Genomic DNA, 13,522 nt, shown 5'->3' with positions numbered 1-13,522 from the left:
ACCCTCTCCTTCTCCATGATACTTCTAGACAATCATGAGCCGCGATCAGTAAAACTCCGCTCGTAAACATAGTTACCGTATCTCGTCCTACACATTCAAGTCAGCCTGATGGAAGTCAACGCGCGAAACCCAAGATATGCATACCAGGGTCAACTCCCGCGGAGCCTCGTAAGTCCAAGTATCAGCTCCGCTTCGCTAAGCTCGGTCAGCCATCGCTACGCCACGCAAATGTAAGTAACAGAGTGACACGTACCTTGACCTTGAAGTCGAAAAGGCCGAACTCGTCCTTCAGGACCCTTTCGAGCTTTGCCTGGGCTATGTAACTCGAATATCGCTCATGAATCACATACTTCTCCATAATGCCGATATTGGTGAGGAGCCGTGAGAGTGTCTTTCCACTCGAGACTGGCAAGGCAGACTTCCCACACGACCGTCTTATATTACACATTGGGCAGGAGCGCTAAAGTAAAGGCAGATAAGCTGCAAATGATAAGCCGGCATTCGCTGAAGAAGCCGCATGCAGGTTGTCACACGTGCTTCCGGTGGACAGTCCGCATGTGGCGTTTGGCCAACACCACGGGCGTTGTCTGCATACGAGAAACTCGGGATTGCAAGGGTTGAAATATCGAGGCGGCGTTCAGTATCCGATCGGGCACATCTCCAATAAATTATGCTGGACACTTCAGGAGGTTGTCTCAGGCTGAATGGATTGCCTGGTTGCCTTTTTTCTCAGCCTTGCCGCCCCTGTCATGGTAGAGCGCCTCCAGCTTGCTCTGATCTCAGCCGTTGCGTTCGAGGCTGGGGCGACGTGGTACCCCTCGAAAATTGGCATTTTCCCTTTGGTGTATCCTCTTTGCTGGCTCCGATATCCGCGTCGCACCTTCTACGAGTTCCACAACCTATTCTCGCAAGACTCGACCATCCCCTGGCCGGTCCAATCATTTACCTCAGGATGGCGGACGTTCAGAATGTGCTGAAGTGAGTAGCCATAACACTCGCTCGTGCGATATTACCCATGCATGACACGTCTTAGACGACATACACTAACGGCGCAATAACACCAGGCGCGACCTGAGCTCTATGCAAATCTTTGTTGGTCCCCTTCCCGTCACTCGACCTTAAAGCTTGACACTCAAAACGCTGCTTAGATGATCACGGTATCCGTGACAATCGGAGTCGGGTTCTTCGAGAGCACTGGAGAGATCCTGGCTATTGCGGGCCCAGGGGGCACGCTGCTCGCGTTTTTCCTCGTCGGTCTGGTCGCATGGAGCACGATGGAAGGACTAGCCCACATGACTATGATGTGGCCGGTTCCCAACCCGATGGTCGAATTTGCGGCTACCTTTGTCGATAAAGATCTGGGTACGGTTGTTTGCTTCACGTATTGGTAGGTTGTTGGGCTCGAGCTCGTAGGCGATGCCTGCTGATACCGGGCCTCGAATGCAGGTATTCATGCGCTATTAGCATGGCAGCGGTGACGACAACTGCCGGAGATGTTTTCCAGTATTGGGGAGGCGGCGAGCAGAGTGATGCTAATAGGGTTTTGATCTTCTTGTTCTTTCCCTTCCTGGTTTTTCTTGTCAACTACAACAATGTCAAGGTATCACCCAACCTGGCCGAGAGTTTCTGTCGGATCCATGCTAACGTTTCCAAGTTATTTGGATGGATTGAAACAGTTGGAGGATTGTTCAAGCTGGGCATTGTAGTACTGGTGTTTTTGACAATGCTTGCAATTGACTGGGGAGGTAGGTGGACCTCTTTCCATTGGGTACCGTCAAATACATTAGGCTAATTTAGGGATATCTAGGTGGTCCTAGAGACGGGAACTTCTCGCAGTGTGCGTGCAGACAATTGTCAGAAGGGGTCCAATTAAGCTAATGCGCCAATTTAGGCGTAAAAGATGGCTTTCAGAACGACCAAAGGGCAGTTGCAGGAGATTCTGCGGCAGTGTGAGTTCCCGTGTGGCCCAAGCAGCATTAGACATCTCTCACCGGCTCCTATAGTCTTGCTCTCAGCTTGGCCGTGTTTCCTTATACGGGCATGGAATCGTTTACCATGACGGCATTCGAAGCGCGGAACCAGGACTCGCTCCGGCGTCCCGCCAAGCGCATTGCTCCAATTGTGATGCTCTTATACCTTTGTAGTGTCTTTGGCTTTGTACTCAATGTGGACTGGACAAACGGGTACCTGCCAGCATATTACAGCCAGTGGACCAACCCGCCCTCGAGTTTAGCCAACAATTGTCAGCACGACCGCCGCGATGCAACCGGAGATACATCGACTGCTGCGGACAGAGGCGACACTAGCAGCCATACTTTACCAGTCATTGCGATAGACCAGGCTAGAATCCGGGGGTACGCAGGCTTCATAAATGCCTGTCTGTTCTATTCAGCGTTGAGCACGGCCAACTCCTTGTTTTTCGTAGCATCTCGCACGCTCTATGGATATGGCCGCAGCCGCGACAGCCAAAGCAACTGGCTGAATGCCCCGAAATCCCTTCAAGCCGGGCAAACGCCTGGGTGGCGGTATAAAGTCCACTCCTGGGCCGCCCAATTCCCCTCAAAGTTCGGCCATGTGAACCACTTCCAGGTTCCAACCGCCGCGCTGTTCGCGTCGCTTTTCTTCGCATGGACGCCGTTCCTCTCCCTAGGAAATGTCCCACACTTACGCAGCACGCAGCAGGTGCTGATCAACATCGGCTCCACGAGCTGTGTGGTGGTGTGGGCCGCGCAAAGCCTAGCGTACCTCCGCATGTACTTTTGGTTCAAGAAACACCCCACACTGTTCGGCCCAGCGGACATGAAGCAATACGATGTGCTGAACAAGACGAAAAACTGGAGTTACCTGGGCTTTTGGCAGCCCGGGCTTGCGTGGTTCTCGTTGTTTTCGTGCCTCGTTATCGTTCTCCTGTTCGCGAGTGCGGGCATGTGGAACAATCGGGGTAATATGGCGCTCAAGGCTGTGAATATCTACCTCGGACCGTTCCTGTGCGCAGCGCTGTATGGTGGTCTGAAAGTCAAACACGGCTACAAGGCGGATGGAGTGAGGGGGTGCTTTAGTAGGTGGAAACAAGGATGGGCTAGCTGTACGAGTGAGCAGGATGTTACGGCTATAATTGACAGATTGTACGATAAGAGCTTTCCGACGGAAGATCTAGGGCTGCACAACTGGAATGGGGCTGCTGGCGCAGAAAGAAATGCTCCAGCTAATCCAACTGCTCCAGAAAATAGAAATGATCAGGAAGATGGAGATGATCAGGAAAATGGAGATGCTCAAGACAATGAAGATGCTCAAGGACGTGGAGCTGCTCAAGGACGTGGAGCTGTTCGAGGACGTGGAGCTATGCAGGCGAATGGAGCTATTCATGGATACCAAATACTGCACGCCTCATGAGTGGATTACCTTGCTGTCTTGCAATCTGGAGTACTCAGTTGTCTATATTATGCCACATCGATTCAGGACCTAGACAAGACTGTGAAACATGCATGTTTATGCGGTACTGAACTCACCTTCACGTTGACTCCCACGTTCCCATATTGATGATTCAGGCATTAGATACATTCCCGGATTGACTCCCCGTTCTAATGTTGATGATTGAAGCATTCTGCTTACTCTGAATGCTGTTGCTGAGTACAGGAAAGACCTTAGCGGTCGAGCCGACGTCCAGTTAAAATCACGTGACTGGCCTCCAATCCCATTCCAGATTAGTGGTTTTGGACACATACACTCTTCTAACGCAATCCCAACCCAACATCACAATTATCTGAACTACATCTAGATGACTACTATGCCCATTCCTCCAATACCCCACGTCCTTCTCATGCATCACAGCCCTCGAGCTTAGATCTATCTCCTCACCCCCGCGGACCCACCGGCGACTTGCAATATATTTTTCTTCCTCCCGCGACCCCACCATCCCCCACTACCAATTACCAAGCTCCAAACTCCCAGGGCAAAAACCTCCACCCACCTCAGATCCAACCTCCCAAAAGAAAACCAACGCTCTCTACACCGGAACTCTCACCTCCCTCGAAGTCCCGCCCCATACGCCCACCCACCTCCTCCCACCTCCACAATGTCCACCACCACCTCCCCGCCCGCCCCCGCGCCCCTAAGCACAACCCACCACCTCCTCCCCCTCGCCACCTGCACGCCCCCCTCGACCGCGCGCACCTGGCAAACCGCCCCGCACCCGCACCTCCCGCTCCTCGCGACCGCCTGCGCCGACCGCACCGTGCGCGTCTACTCCCTGTCCAACTTCGCGCTGGCAACCACCATCTCGGGCGGGCACAAGCGCTCCGTGCGCGCGCTGGCGTGGAAGCCTGCGTCCCGCGGAGCGAGCACGCTCGCGACGGGGAGTTTCGACGCGTCGGCGGGGATATGGCGGAAGTGGGAGGGCGGAGCGGGGGGGGACGCGACCAGCAGCGACGACTTCACGCATTCGCACAAGACGGTGGCGGGTGGTGGGGATGGGGATAGCGGGGAGGATGAGGACGAGGACGAGGAAGAGGAAGAAGAAGAATACAACTTCGCGAGTATCCTCGACGGGCACGACTCGGAGATCAAGAGCGTGGCGTGGAGCGCGTCCGGGCAGTACCTCGCGACGTGCTCGCGGGATAAGAGCGTGTGGATCTGGGAAGAGCTCGAGGACGACGACTCGTTCGAGACGGTGGCGGTGCTGCAGGAGCACGAGGCCGACGTCAAGTGTGTGGCCTGGCATCCGGAGAGCGATGTGCTGGCGAGCGCGAGCTATGATGATACGGTTAGGATATATCGGGAGGATGTGGATGATTGGGCGCAGGTGGCGCGGTTGGAAGGGCATGGGAAGACGGTGTGGTGGGTGGAGTTTGAAGGGAGTGGGATGGGGAGAGTTTTGGAGGCTGGGGTGGATGGGAGGGAGGGGAGGAGGAAGGTGCTGGAGGAGAGGGAGAGGGCGGGGCCGAGGCTGTTGTCGGCGAGTGATGATTGCACGGTTAGGATTTGGAGGAAGGTGGTGAAGGAGGAGGAGGGCGGCGGACAGGGCACCGCTGGGGGTGTGCCGAGTATATTCAGGAAGAGCATCGAGGAGGAGTGGGTTACGGAGGCAGTTCTGCCGCTCAGGCACGACAGAGCAATCTATGCGGCGTCGTGGAGTCGGCGGTCGGGCATGATTGTTAGCACCGGGAGCGACGGTCGTATCGTGGTGTATAAGGAGCAGTGGAAAGCTAACGAGCCCAAGGGGGTCGAAAAGCCTGTCGGTGTAGAGGGAGTTCAAGAGATGACGAATGGCGAAGAGGCTGCCGCGAAATCTAAGAACGAGGCAGCGACGTTAACAGAATGGGTCGTCGTTGCGGAAATCGAGGGCGCGCACGACGTCTTCGAGATCAACCACGTCTGCTGGGCAAAGCGATACGACAAGGGCAAGCGGAGCGAAGATGAAGAAGTCATTGTCAGCACCGGCGACGACGGCGAGGTCAAGGTATGGACACTGGAGGAAGTGAGCAGCAACAACGGTGGTGCTTGAAGAAGCCATATCATATTGTGTCAAGCCCCCCACACAGTACAAATGCAAGCCGGAGCCAATCTACCAAGGTTGAAGTGAATTGAATTACCTCTCAAAAGTATTCAATCTATCTATCTACCTCAAAAGCTTCGCCCGGCTCCGCCCTCAAAGGCGTTCTCAAACGCCCTGTGGCCAGCCCTCTTCGCAAACAGAGTTAATACCTCATACCCGATACAAACAAGAAACAATCCAAAAGCCAAGTCCCATTTCTTGGGCCCAAGAACTGTAATCCAAAAAAATAAACCCTCTGCCCCCCCTGAAAATGCTCCTCGCCATGCAATCTGCGAAAAATGCTGAAAACTGCCCTGAAAAGCAGAGAGGAGCAACGGAAGATATTTGTAGTGAGCGTTATCCAACCTAGCCCGTCCCAACCCAACCCATCCCCCCAAGAACCAGGAGTAGAAAATGATAGAACGAAAAGGGAGATAGGTAAGCAAGAAACGCCCAAAGATCCGCCACTCCAGGCAACCAAGTACGCCAGTAGTGAAATAATGCGGAGGAAATGTGACAGTACTGTCAACGTATTTTTTGATACTGAAGCCTGTGGGTAATGTACAAGGTGGTAGTAATCGGTTCAGCTCAGGAATTCTCATAAAAGGAGTCAGTCAGTGTCGGTTTGAACGTAATACCATATAGCGCAAAACAGAAAAGGAAAAGTCTAGTTCAGTCTAGAGTCGAAGCTCCCGGGGCCTGACTGGCCAGCGGAGGTCTCGTGCCGGTTCGAGGATCGGAGGTCGGAGATGTACTCTCGGTGCCCGAAGCGGGCGTGCAGGTTGCGTCGTGGGTGTGTCTGGCGTCCCCGGGCGTAGTCTGCCGCTTCATGCAGAGCTCTGCAGTCCCGCATACTTCATTGGCGGAGAGCAGCTCGGGCTCTTCGGGTCGAACGTACACGATGGGGCCCCATATCCGCCAGTGCAGCACGGCGATGTGGGTGAACCGTTGTGCGATGTCTGTGATGCGGTCGGCAGGTGGTGAGACCGCGTCATCGCCTGCGAGCTGCCGCCCGGAGAGGCTCGCTTGCGAAGAAGGGGGTGGAGGAGGGGGAGGCGTAGTGGGGGCGACGAGAGAGTTGAAGAGGTCCATTGGCGACGCGTGGAGGTGGCTAGTTGCACAGTCGAGGATTTCGGGTAGGAGAATGCTCTCGAGACGGGCGGCGTGGGGGAAGAATGTTGTGGGGCAGTGCGAGAAGAGCATTTGGTGGAGCTTCTCGTCTGCTTCTCGTACGAGGTAGGCGTCGTAGGTGTGGGGGTATCCGCAGATTTGGAGGGCGTGTCGGACGAGCTCGACTGATATGTTCTCGCGGTTCATGTACCAATGTCGGCTGCTAAAGGAGGCTCCTTCCCCTAATACAGCGAAGATGGAATCCCGAAGTGCCTGTTTGTCGTTTGGAGAGACCGTCACCCGATGATCTATCATGTTCAGTAGCTCGCCAAATATTTCGTAGCAAATGTCGAAATACACTATGTCGTGGAGTTCCGATTTCAGTGTCCGTAATCGGTCGTGGTCTAGGTAGAATGTCTCCGGTATTTCGATCCGAGTATCATTTGTGAGAAGAAGCCCGAGCAAGGCACGTATAAAGACCTCAAATTGTGCACGCTGTGGGGTCTTCTGGTGGAAGCTTGGTGGCATGATCTGATTATATCTTTGGCTTTCGTACGCATACCACGCTTGTGCCTCTTCGACGTTGATCCGACAACGCTCTATTCTTGAGAGGTGGAAGTTTTGTTCGAAGTTGATGGTATCTTCGATCAACAGAGCGCGAAGGTTCCTAATTTGATGATTCGCAACGTCCTGTAGTCGTTAGTATAGTCACGGCACTGAGAAAGGCCATACGCACCAGTTTCATGGCTTCCAGTATTCCAAGCAGCTCCCGGAGCCCCTTGACGATGGATGACCAGCTCGGAGTCTGTGCCCCTACTCTCGTGGAATCGACCATCTTATCCACCCACTCGTCCCGCATTGGCGCGCAATGCTCCTTGAGCAGATGCGCTAACCATTCAGACAGCTTCACCAAATCGCAGACGCCCTTCTTGACTCGTTGCATCAACATTGCCACATCTAGGTTCTCCTCGACTCTTGCTTGATCCCGCTCCGGCACCAAGTTCCTGAGGATCTCCTGGATGCTCTCGAACATCAGAGGTATCCTCTTTTGACTCGCAGCAGCAAGCGGGCACCACCGTGCACTCTTCAAGTCACGAGAAGCGCTCCCTTGGAAAAGGAATGCATAGAGTTCAAGTTCCGCGGTAAGAGCGCTCCAGTATTTCTTCGCGGCCTTCAACTTCTCCTGGCCCTTTGCGCCATCCAGATTCGGCCGGAATGATAAATCGCGATCAAAATTGACGTCGTGCCGCAGCTTGATGTTTTTGATGATATTGTGGATGTCGAGTTCGCTCAGCGATTGCTTTGTGATGGGCGGATATAACCCAGCGCTCAAGAATGCGTCCGCTAATTTCTCTCCCTCGGACTGTGGAACCATCCCCACAATCAAGTCCGCCAGCTGCCGGTCGTCGGAGAGGTTTAATGTATTCATGTCCGTTGTGATGGCTTCTGCACCTGCTATTGCGGTGTGCTCTTTTTGTGTGCTTTCGATTGAATGTACGGCGTGCATATCGCCGTTTGGTGTCGGTACCGGCCCATTGCATTCTCTAAAGGGTTCCGGCGCAACAGCCCTCCTACTCGGCTCGACTCCCGCTGGATGAACAGGCGTATGGGCCACCGCGGGGATGTTCAATATGTCAGCAGCCCCATAGTTGACAGAATTGCTGCGAACTGGAGGCGTGCGAGAGCTCATGGTGGGCTTTGTTCGAGTGCTCTGCCTCTTGCGATCTGGCGTACGCCGGTTGCTAGCCTTCATGGACTGTCGACCAGCGAAGGGCAAGTGAGAAGCGACAGGCAAAAGAGGCTAAACGAGCACACGGGGGGGATTATGGCTGGTGATATGCGTAATAAGCGCGAACGGTCCGGAGAGTGCAGGAAATGACTACGAACTGTCTCAGGTCAGCGTCAAACCATACAAGCTTGAGTTTGCGAGGGGGCACAGGTGAAGGGCTAATAAACGTGTCGATGGGCAGTTTGACGACGCGGGTAGTTGCATTGCATGAACCAGAGGACAAACCAGAGATTGGCCAGCCGAGTCAGACAATCACGCACGTCGACGGTGGCTTTGGCTTTGATTTTTCATGGGTGTTGACGGAAGGGAGGGAGAGGGAGAGCCTACGATGCAAGATACATGGCGAGATACAAGGGAATGAACGGGTGACGTTTGCGGAAGGGCCAAGGGGCGCCCAAGGTGATGAAGCAACAATACAGCAGAAGTTATGAAGGGCTAGACGTCTCGACGGCTATCGGGAGGCTTTGTGCTGCTTCGGAAGGGAATGTAAGGTGAGGAATTCGCCCTTTTGTGCAATAATCAATGCGCCACAAGAAAATCCGGAGACGTGGATTCGCTGGATAATCATGGCAAGGCGAAGAAAGCCACCGCTATTTAAAAAGCACTGACTTGAGAGACAAACCCGCACTGTAAGATCACCACTAGGGTCCACGGCCTCACGTCTGCCCAGACCAACCTACGATCCTCAGAGCCGCCCGCCCTGCAAAGAGTCCGGCAGCGTCGGGGACTGACTGGGCTCACCGCCCCGGGGGCGTTCCCTGGAAGGCCGGGTTGGTGCTCGAAGGCACCACATCGTCGAGTGCGCTGGGTTGAGGTGATGGAAATTCAGAGCATCCAATGCGGGATGCAGGTCGGAAACCGCTTCGCTCCTAGCCGCTCACGCAAGCGAAATTGGTGAGCTGGAAGAGCAATAATGGCGGCAATCCTGGCGTGCACCATGCAACCCCATGTCTGAGTCGGTGACCAGCGCCACGAGAAAAAGTGAGGCTGACGAGAGTTACGGCGAGGGGCGAAGCGTTGAGCTCGGGTGAGGCTGTCGGCGCATCAGTGCATGCCGCAAAAAGCAAGTCCGCGTACGCCCACGGAGGGCCTCCTGCGGTACGGATAGCAAGACGTGGGAGCGTGCAGTCGACGAGGACGCTGTCAAGATATCGTGTCAGTACTCCACGTGTACTGAGTGGGCGCGGTGCAGCCTTGCAGAGTGGTGGCCTGGTGGACGACGCAGCAACACCAGGACCCCCAGCATCGTGAGCTTGATGTCGCCGTTATGGAGCCACGCGCAGGCTCAGCCGCAGCTCAATCAGCGCACCCGAGGGGCAAGCAGGCTCCGGCCGGCAGCTTGCGGGTGCTGGTCAGCGCGGGTGTTGCGTGCATGGTCGACTCTGTGTCTGTCAAACCACCACGGACAGTCGGCCTTAGACAAACCGAGCAAGGCGACGACGACGATCGAGGGCGAGGCGGGTGGTGGAGAGCGTCAGATCACTATGAAGCGATCAAAAAGCAGAGCAACGAGTGAGCGTGATGCTCGGGGGTGAGTGGATACCTTATATGCTGGGAGATCCCATCTGTAGTAGTGCAACATCCTCAGGCTTCAAGATGGAACTGTCGATCATGCACAGACTGGGAGAAGAGTGAAGGGGCCAAGGTGCCCACGCTCCTCTATAAATATAATGGAAGAAGGCAATAGGCTCCCCTCTTGCTCGCCCTGTTGCCTGGGACGAGATGGACTAACAACCAGTCTACGTCGTAACTGCTCGTGAATGGCCACACTCCAGCAAGGCGGTCGGCCCACCCCCTGACGGCACACTTTAATTCGACCTCCGCAGCAGGCCCGCCAGGGACATGTGATCTAGCACGATGACAAGTACGTTTCAGAAGGTAGATCCGCTAAGGCGGCGTGGCCGAGTTCTAGAAGACCCAGTTGTTCAGGATGACATTTTCCAGATGCAAATCCTCCGATGTCAAACCAGCATCCTGGGAGCTAGCTCCTCTTTGACAGCCTCACTGCGCATCAGAACTCGAGACACTCCAACAGTACCAGTTTCCGTCTCAACCCCGCTCCAAAGATGATACAGATGAGATTGGTCCGCCCCAACACCACTCCTTAGCCCTATCGTACTCCTTACGTCACCTTCCTGTAGTCTCCCTAGAGTCCCTACCAGCCCCCCCTAATCCACCGCCCCCTCCTAACCCTCAGTCTCTCCGCCCTATGCCTCTCCCCCCTTATCTGTCGACACATCCCACACTCCCCACGTACAACCATTGTTCTCGATCTCCGAAACCCCGGTCCACAGGCTCTGACCGGTTGTAGACAGAGTGCCTTGGCGCAAGGTTGCTGGTACGGCGGGTACGGCAACGGTGGACACCCGCAGCCGAAGACGGCGAAGAAGATTGCGCACATTCTTGTTGATGGCTGGTTGTAGTGCCGGGTGATGGTGAGGTTTGGGCGTTGAGGTTGGTTGTTAAGGTCTGGCGATTGTAGCAACTGGACCGGAGAGTGCTTGATGCTTCTAGGTGAGTGAGGTGGGTGAGTGTGTATAATGAGACTTCGGCTCTCCTCCGCTGGATCTCGTAGGCTTCTTGCTGCAGTTTGTTCCAAGGTTGGTACGAACGACGATGTCGTCTCGAGATATGAATAGCGAGGTATGTAAGCCGACAGTCCCTATGTCTTAGGCGTCTTGGAGCTCCGCAAAGCAGTACGATACTTGTATCTTGTCGTGTCTCAAGCCTTAGTCCTGCGAACAACGAACGATCGTCTAGCGTCAGAACAGAAAGAGATCGATCTCAAAGATCTAAGTAGGCAGGCACCGCACTGATAAAGAACGCCCCAAACAACCACCCTGATTGCTCTCTTGAACAATTCATCATCTCGAACAACTGGCAATGCTCAAAAAGTACCGCGTGGAAAGCAGAAGAGTGATGAGTGAGTATATCAGTAGCAAGCAAAATAGCCCTACGCATCAGCACTGACATATAATGAGGAGATGGGATGGAAACACCGTCATTCAAAAAACACACTTTCGTATTACAACAGTCGTAAGGTAAGGCGAACACCGCAGCCGCGCCACCGCATCGCATCTCGCTGTCAGATAAGCGTATGATGCGGCAAGAGCAGGGCGGGCCGAACGGCGGCGCGTCGTTTGCTTGCCTGCCACTCTCTTGTACCAGGTACGAGCAGCACACGCCCAACGGCACCAAAGAGAGCTGAGCAATGAAGCGAAAATCTGAAATCTTGTTTCCCTATTCCTGAATTTTGAGGCTGATTCAAAGAGAGAGAGCTAGCTGGGGGCGCACAAGGGCTGTGAAAAATAGCATCTGGACCGAATGAGACGACGTTACAAACCCAGCATAGCGTTACGCGACAGCTTGAAAACGCCGCGACAAATAGGGCGCTTATTGCGTCCGATCCTCCATCTGGGCATCTACGGGCTCGACTTGTTTGCCCCGCCGGCCTCGCGACTGGGCGCGCGATGGTTCCTTGACGCTCCGCTCGTCTGAGCTGCCTTCCCCACTGTCGGGGCTGTCCGGTCGGCTGTCATTTAGATTACGGCGGCTGCGAGCCATCTACGTGCTTGTCAGTGAGAAGCTCGCCATTGTCATGCCACTGTGAGGGCTGTGTTTAAGCTTACCCAAGATCGGACACCTCCGATCAAACCGAGATTATACCCGGCTGTGAAGTCGGATGATTCACGCCCTCCATGAGCCGGTGAGCCTCTTGGAATGTCCAAATGATTGAGGCGTGAAAGAGCAGATGGCGAAGCGGTCGTAAATGTTGGCGACTTCGCTCCATCTTCGGTCTTTTCCGTTGTCGGCGTTCGGGCAGGGCTGGCTGGCCTGCTAGACTGCCAAAATTGACGCAGGTCCTTGCCCAGCTCTTGACCAGTAGTTTGCCAATTGGTCTTGATACTGTCTCGTAGCTCAATCATGTTTCGCTTGATTTCGAGCTCGTTCTTCTTGAGCCATGAAACATTGAGCTCTTTACGAGAAGTTCCGCGATTGAGTTGCCGGCTGATGTACTTGTCGTAGTCGCGTACAATCCTAAAGACGTTAGTGAATGATCAACGTGGCTAAATTCGAATACGGACTTTGTGATAATACCAGTCGTGCTGAGGCCTTCAGTTCTTTGGGTGACCAAGAACATGCCCTTTTCCTTGATTGGCGCGTAGATATCATCTCCCTCGTCGGCGCCGTATGGGATGTCGTCGTGAGCAACGTAATCAATCTTATGCAGCTCAATGAACTCGGGAGCGTCCGCAATGATCCAGGGGCAATCTTCCACAACCTCATCGACCCATTTGCAATGCCGCACGCTCTCAGCACGTTCCTTAGCCGAGAGCACAGTAAGACCCTTCCTCTTGTGTGTTTCCTTGTCACCGGTGACACCAACAATGAGGTAGACATCCGGGAAGGCAGTCTTGGCTTGCTGCAGCTGGCGCATGTGTCTGTAAGCTGCCGTTAGCTTGCGTGGCTCCATTGAAGCGGTCGAGTGGGATCGCGGCATACCCAATATGGAACAGATCGAAGACTCCATCCGCGTAAACCCTGACGGGCCTACCCTCGGGCGGTGGATTGGTACTATAGCCCACAGGGTCAACCAGCCCAGCCTTCGGAGGGTCCTCCATTCTCATCGTCCCGGCTTCACCACTCTCGCCATGGGCAGCTCTCTCCAGTGCGGCCTGCCTTTCGCTGTCCGCGGACGACGTCGAATGCCTGCTCTTCCGGCTCGCTCGAGATGCGCTGCGCTCGGCCGTACCATCCACAGCCCCGGCACCATTTTCAGATTTGCTGGACCTGGCTCGCTTCGTGGCAGTAACTTCTTGGAGTATTGGGTCCTCGGCATCCTCGCCGGAGGCGTCGCGGGATGAGGGCTGGACGTCCATCTTCTGTACAGAGGAGACGGCTCGCTTGCGTTTGGGCGGCATTATAAGAAAACGGGGGTTCTCGTGGTGGAGGCGTGATAGGGTAGGCGCGCTGGGGGTGGTTCCAGGACTGGCAACGACGTGCAGTGACGTGTTGAAGGCAGGCAGAGGATCAGGGAACACCAGCGGCGACGTGGAGGGTCAATGGCTGGCGGTTCACTCCACGGGAAG

The 13,522-nt window shown here is 54.8% G+C and overlaps 5 protein-coding genes across 5 annotated transcripts; 2 read left to right on the top strand and 3 right to left on the bottom strand.

The window, feature by feature from the left end:
* Window positions 1-2,054: 2,054 nt before the first annotated feature.
* On the top strand, window positions 2,055-3,454 carry BDZ99DRAFT_463177 (uncharacterized protein; the record flags this gene model as incomplete). Its single annotated transcript, XM_033720017.1, has 1 exon — window positions 2,055-3,454. A coding segment is annotated over one exon (1,339 nt), but the record flags the coding sequence as incomplete, so codon positions are not given.
* Window positions 3,455-4,075: 621 nt separating this feature from the next.
* BDZ99DRAFT_443558 (cytosolic iron-sulfur protein assembly protein 1) lies at window positions 4,076-5,801 on the top strand (the record flags this gene model as incomplete). Its single annotated transcript, XM_033717856.1, has 3 exons — window positions 4,076-4,453; window positions 4,493-5,248; window positions 5,294-5,801. The coding sequence occupies 3 exons, from the start codon at window positions 4,076-4,078 to the stop codon at window positions 5,501-5,503; spliced, it is 1,344 nt and encodes a 447-aa protein (XP_033576300.1). The 3' UTR covers window positions 5,504-5,801.
* Window positions 5,802-6,205: 404 nt separating this feature from the next.
* Window positions 6,206-8,072, bottom strand: BDZ99DRAFT_443555 (T-complex 11; the record flags this gene model as incomplete). The annotated part of the gene is made up of 2 exons (XM_033717855.1): window positions 6,206-7,333; window positions 7,380-8,072. 2 exons carry the CDS (start codon window positions 8,070-8,072, stop codon window positions 6,206-6,208), a joined length of 1,821 nt encoding a protein of 606 aa, XP_033576299.1.
* A 2,952-nt stretch (window positions 8,073-11,024) lies between these two features.
* BDZ99DRAFT_27083 (uncharacterized protein) lies at window positions 11,025-12,083 on the bottom strand. The gene is made up of 3 exons (XM_033713893.1): window positions 12,062-12,083; window positions 11,727-11,996; window positions 11,025-11,672 (listed from the first exon to the last, which is right to left on the bottom strand). The coding sequence occupies exons 2-3, from the start codon at window positions 11,745-11,747 to the stop codon at window positions 11,217-11,219; spliced, it is 477 nt and encodes a 158-aa protein (XP_033576298.1). The 5' UTR covers window positions 11,748-11,996; window positions 12,062-12,083; the 3' UTR covers window positions 11,025-11,216.
* On the bottom strand, window positions 11,668-13,489 carry BDZ99DRAFT_27071 (uncharacterized protein). Its single transcript, XM_033713892.1, has 4 exons — window positions 12,936-13,489; window positions 12,518-12,874; window positions 12,062-12,470; window positions 11,668-11,996 (listed from the first exon to the last, which is right to left on the bottom strand). Exons 1-4 carry the CDS (start codon window positions 13,352-13,354, stop codon window positions 11,826-11,828), a joined length of 1,356 nt encoding a protein of 451 aa, XP_033576297.1. The 5' UTR covers window positions 13,355-13,489; the 3' UTR covers window positions 11,668-11,825.
* Between the last annotated feature and the right edge of the window lie 33 nt (window positions 13,490-13,522).

The sequence above is a fragment of the Mytilinidion resinicola genome (genome assembly GCF_010093595.1).
Source record: "Mytilinidion resinicola strain CBS 304.34 unplaced genomic scaffold BDZ99scaffold_10, whole genome shotgun sequence".
Classification (NCBI taxonomy): domain Eukaryota; kingdom Fungi; phylum Ascomycota; class Dothideomycetes; order Mytilinidiales; family Mytilinidiaceae; genus Mytilinidion; species Mytilinidion resinicola.
This window is presented reverse-complemented; position numbering and strand designations above follow the sequence as displayed.

Coding starts and splice junctions, on each gene's coding strand:
- BDZ99DRAFT_27071 (XM_033713892.1), bottom strand. CDS start 13,354: ATGCCGCCCAAACGCAAGCGAGCCGTCTCCTCTGTACAGAAGATGGAC. Junction 12,875..12,935: donor TTCGATCTGTTCCATATTGG/GTATGCCGCGAT, acceptor GGCAGCTTACAG/ACACATGCGCCAGCTGCAGC. Junction 12,471..12,517: donor ACGACTGGTATTATCACAAA/GTCCGTATTCGA, acceptor TAACGTCTTTAG/GATTGTACGCGACTACGACA.
- BDZ99DRAFT_27083 (XM_033713893.1), bottom strand. CDS start 11,747: ATGCTATTTTTCACAGCCCTT. Junction 11,673..11,726: donor TGCTATTTTTCACAGCCCTT/GTGCGCCCCCAG, acceptor ATTCAGGAATAG/GGAAACAAGATTTCAGATTT.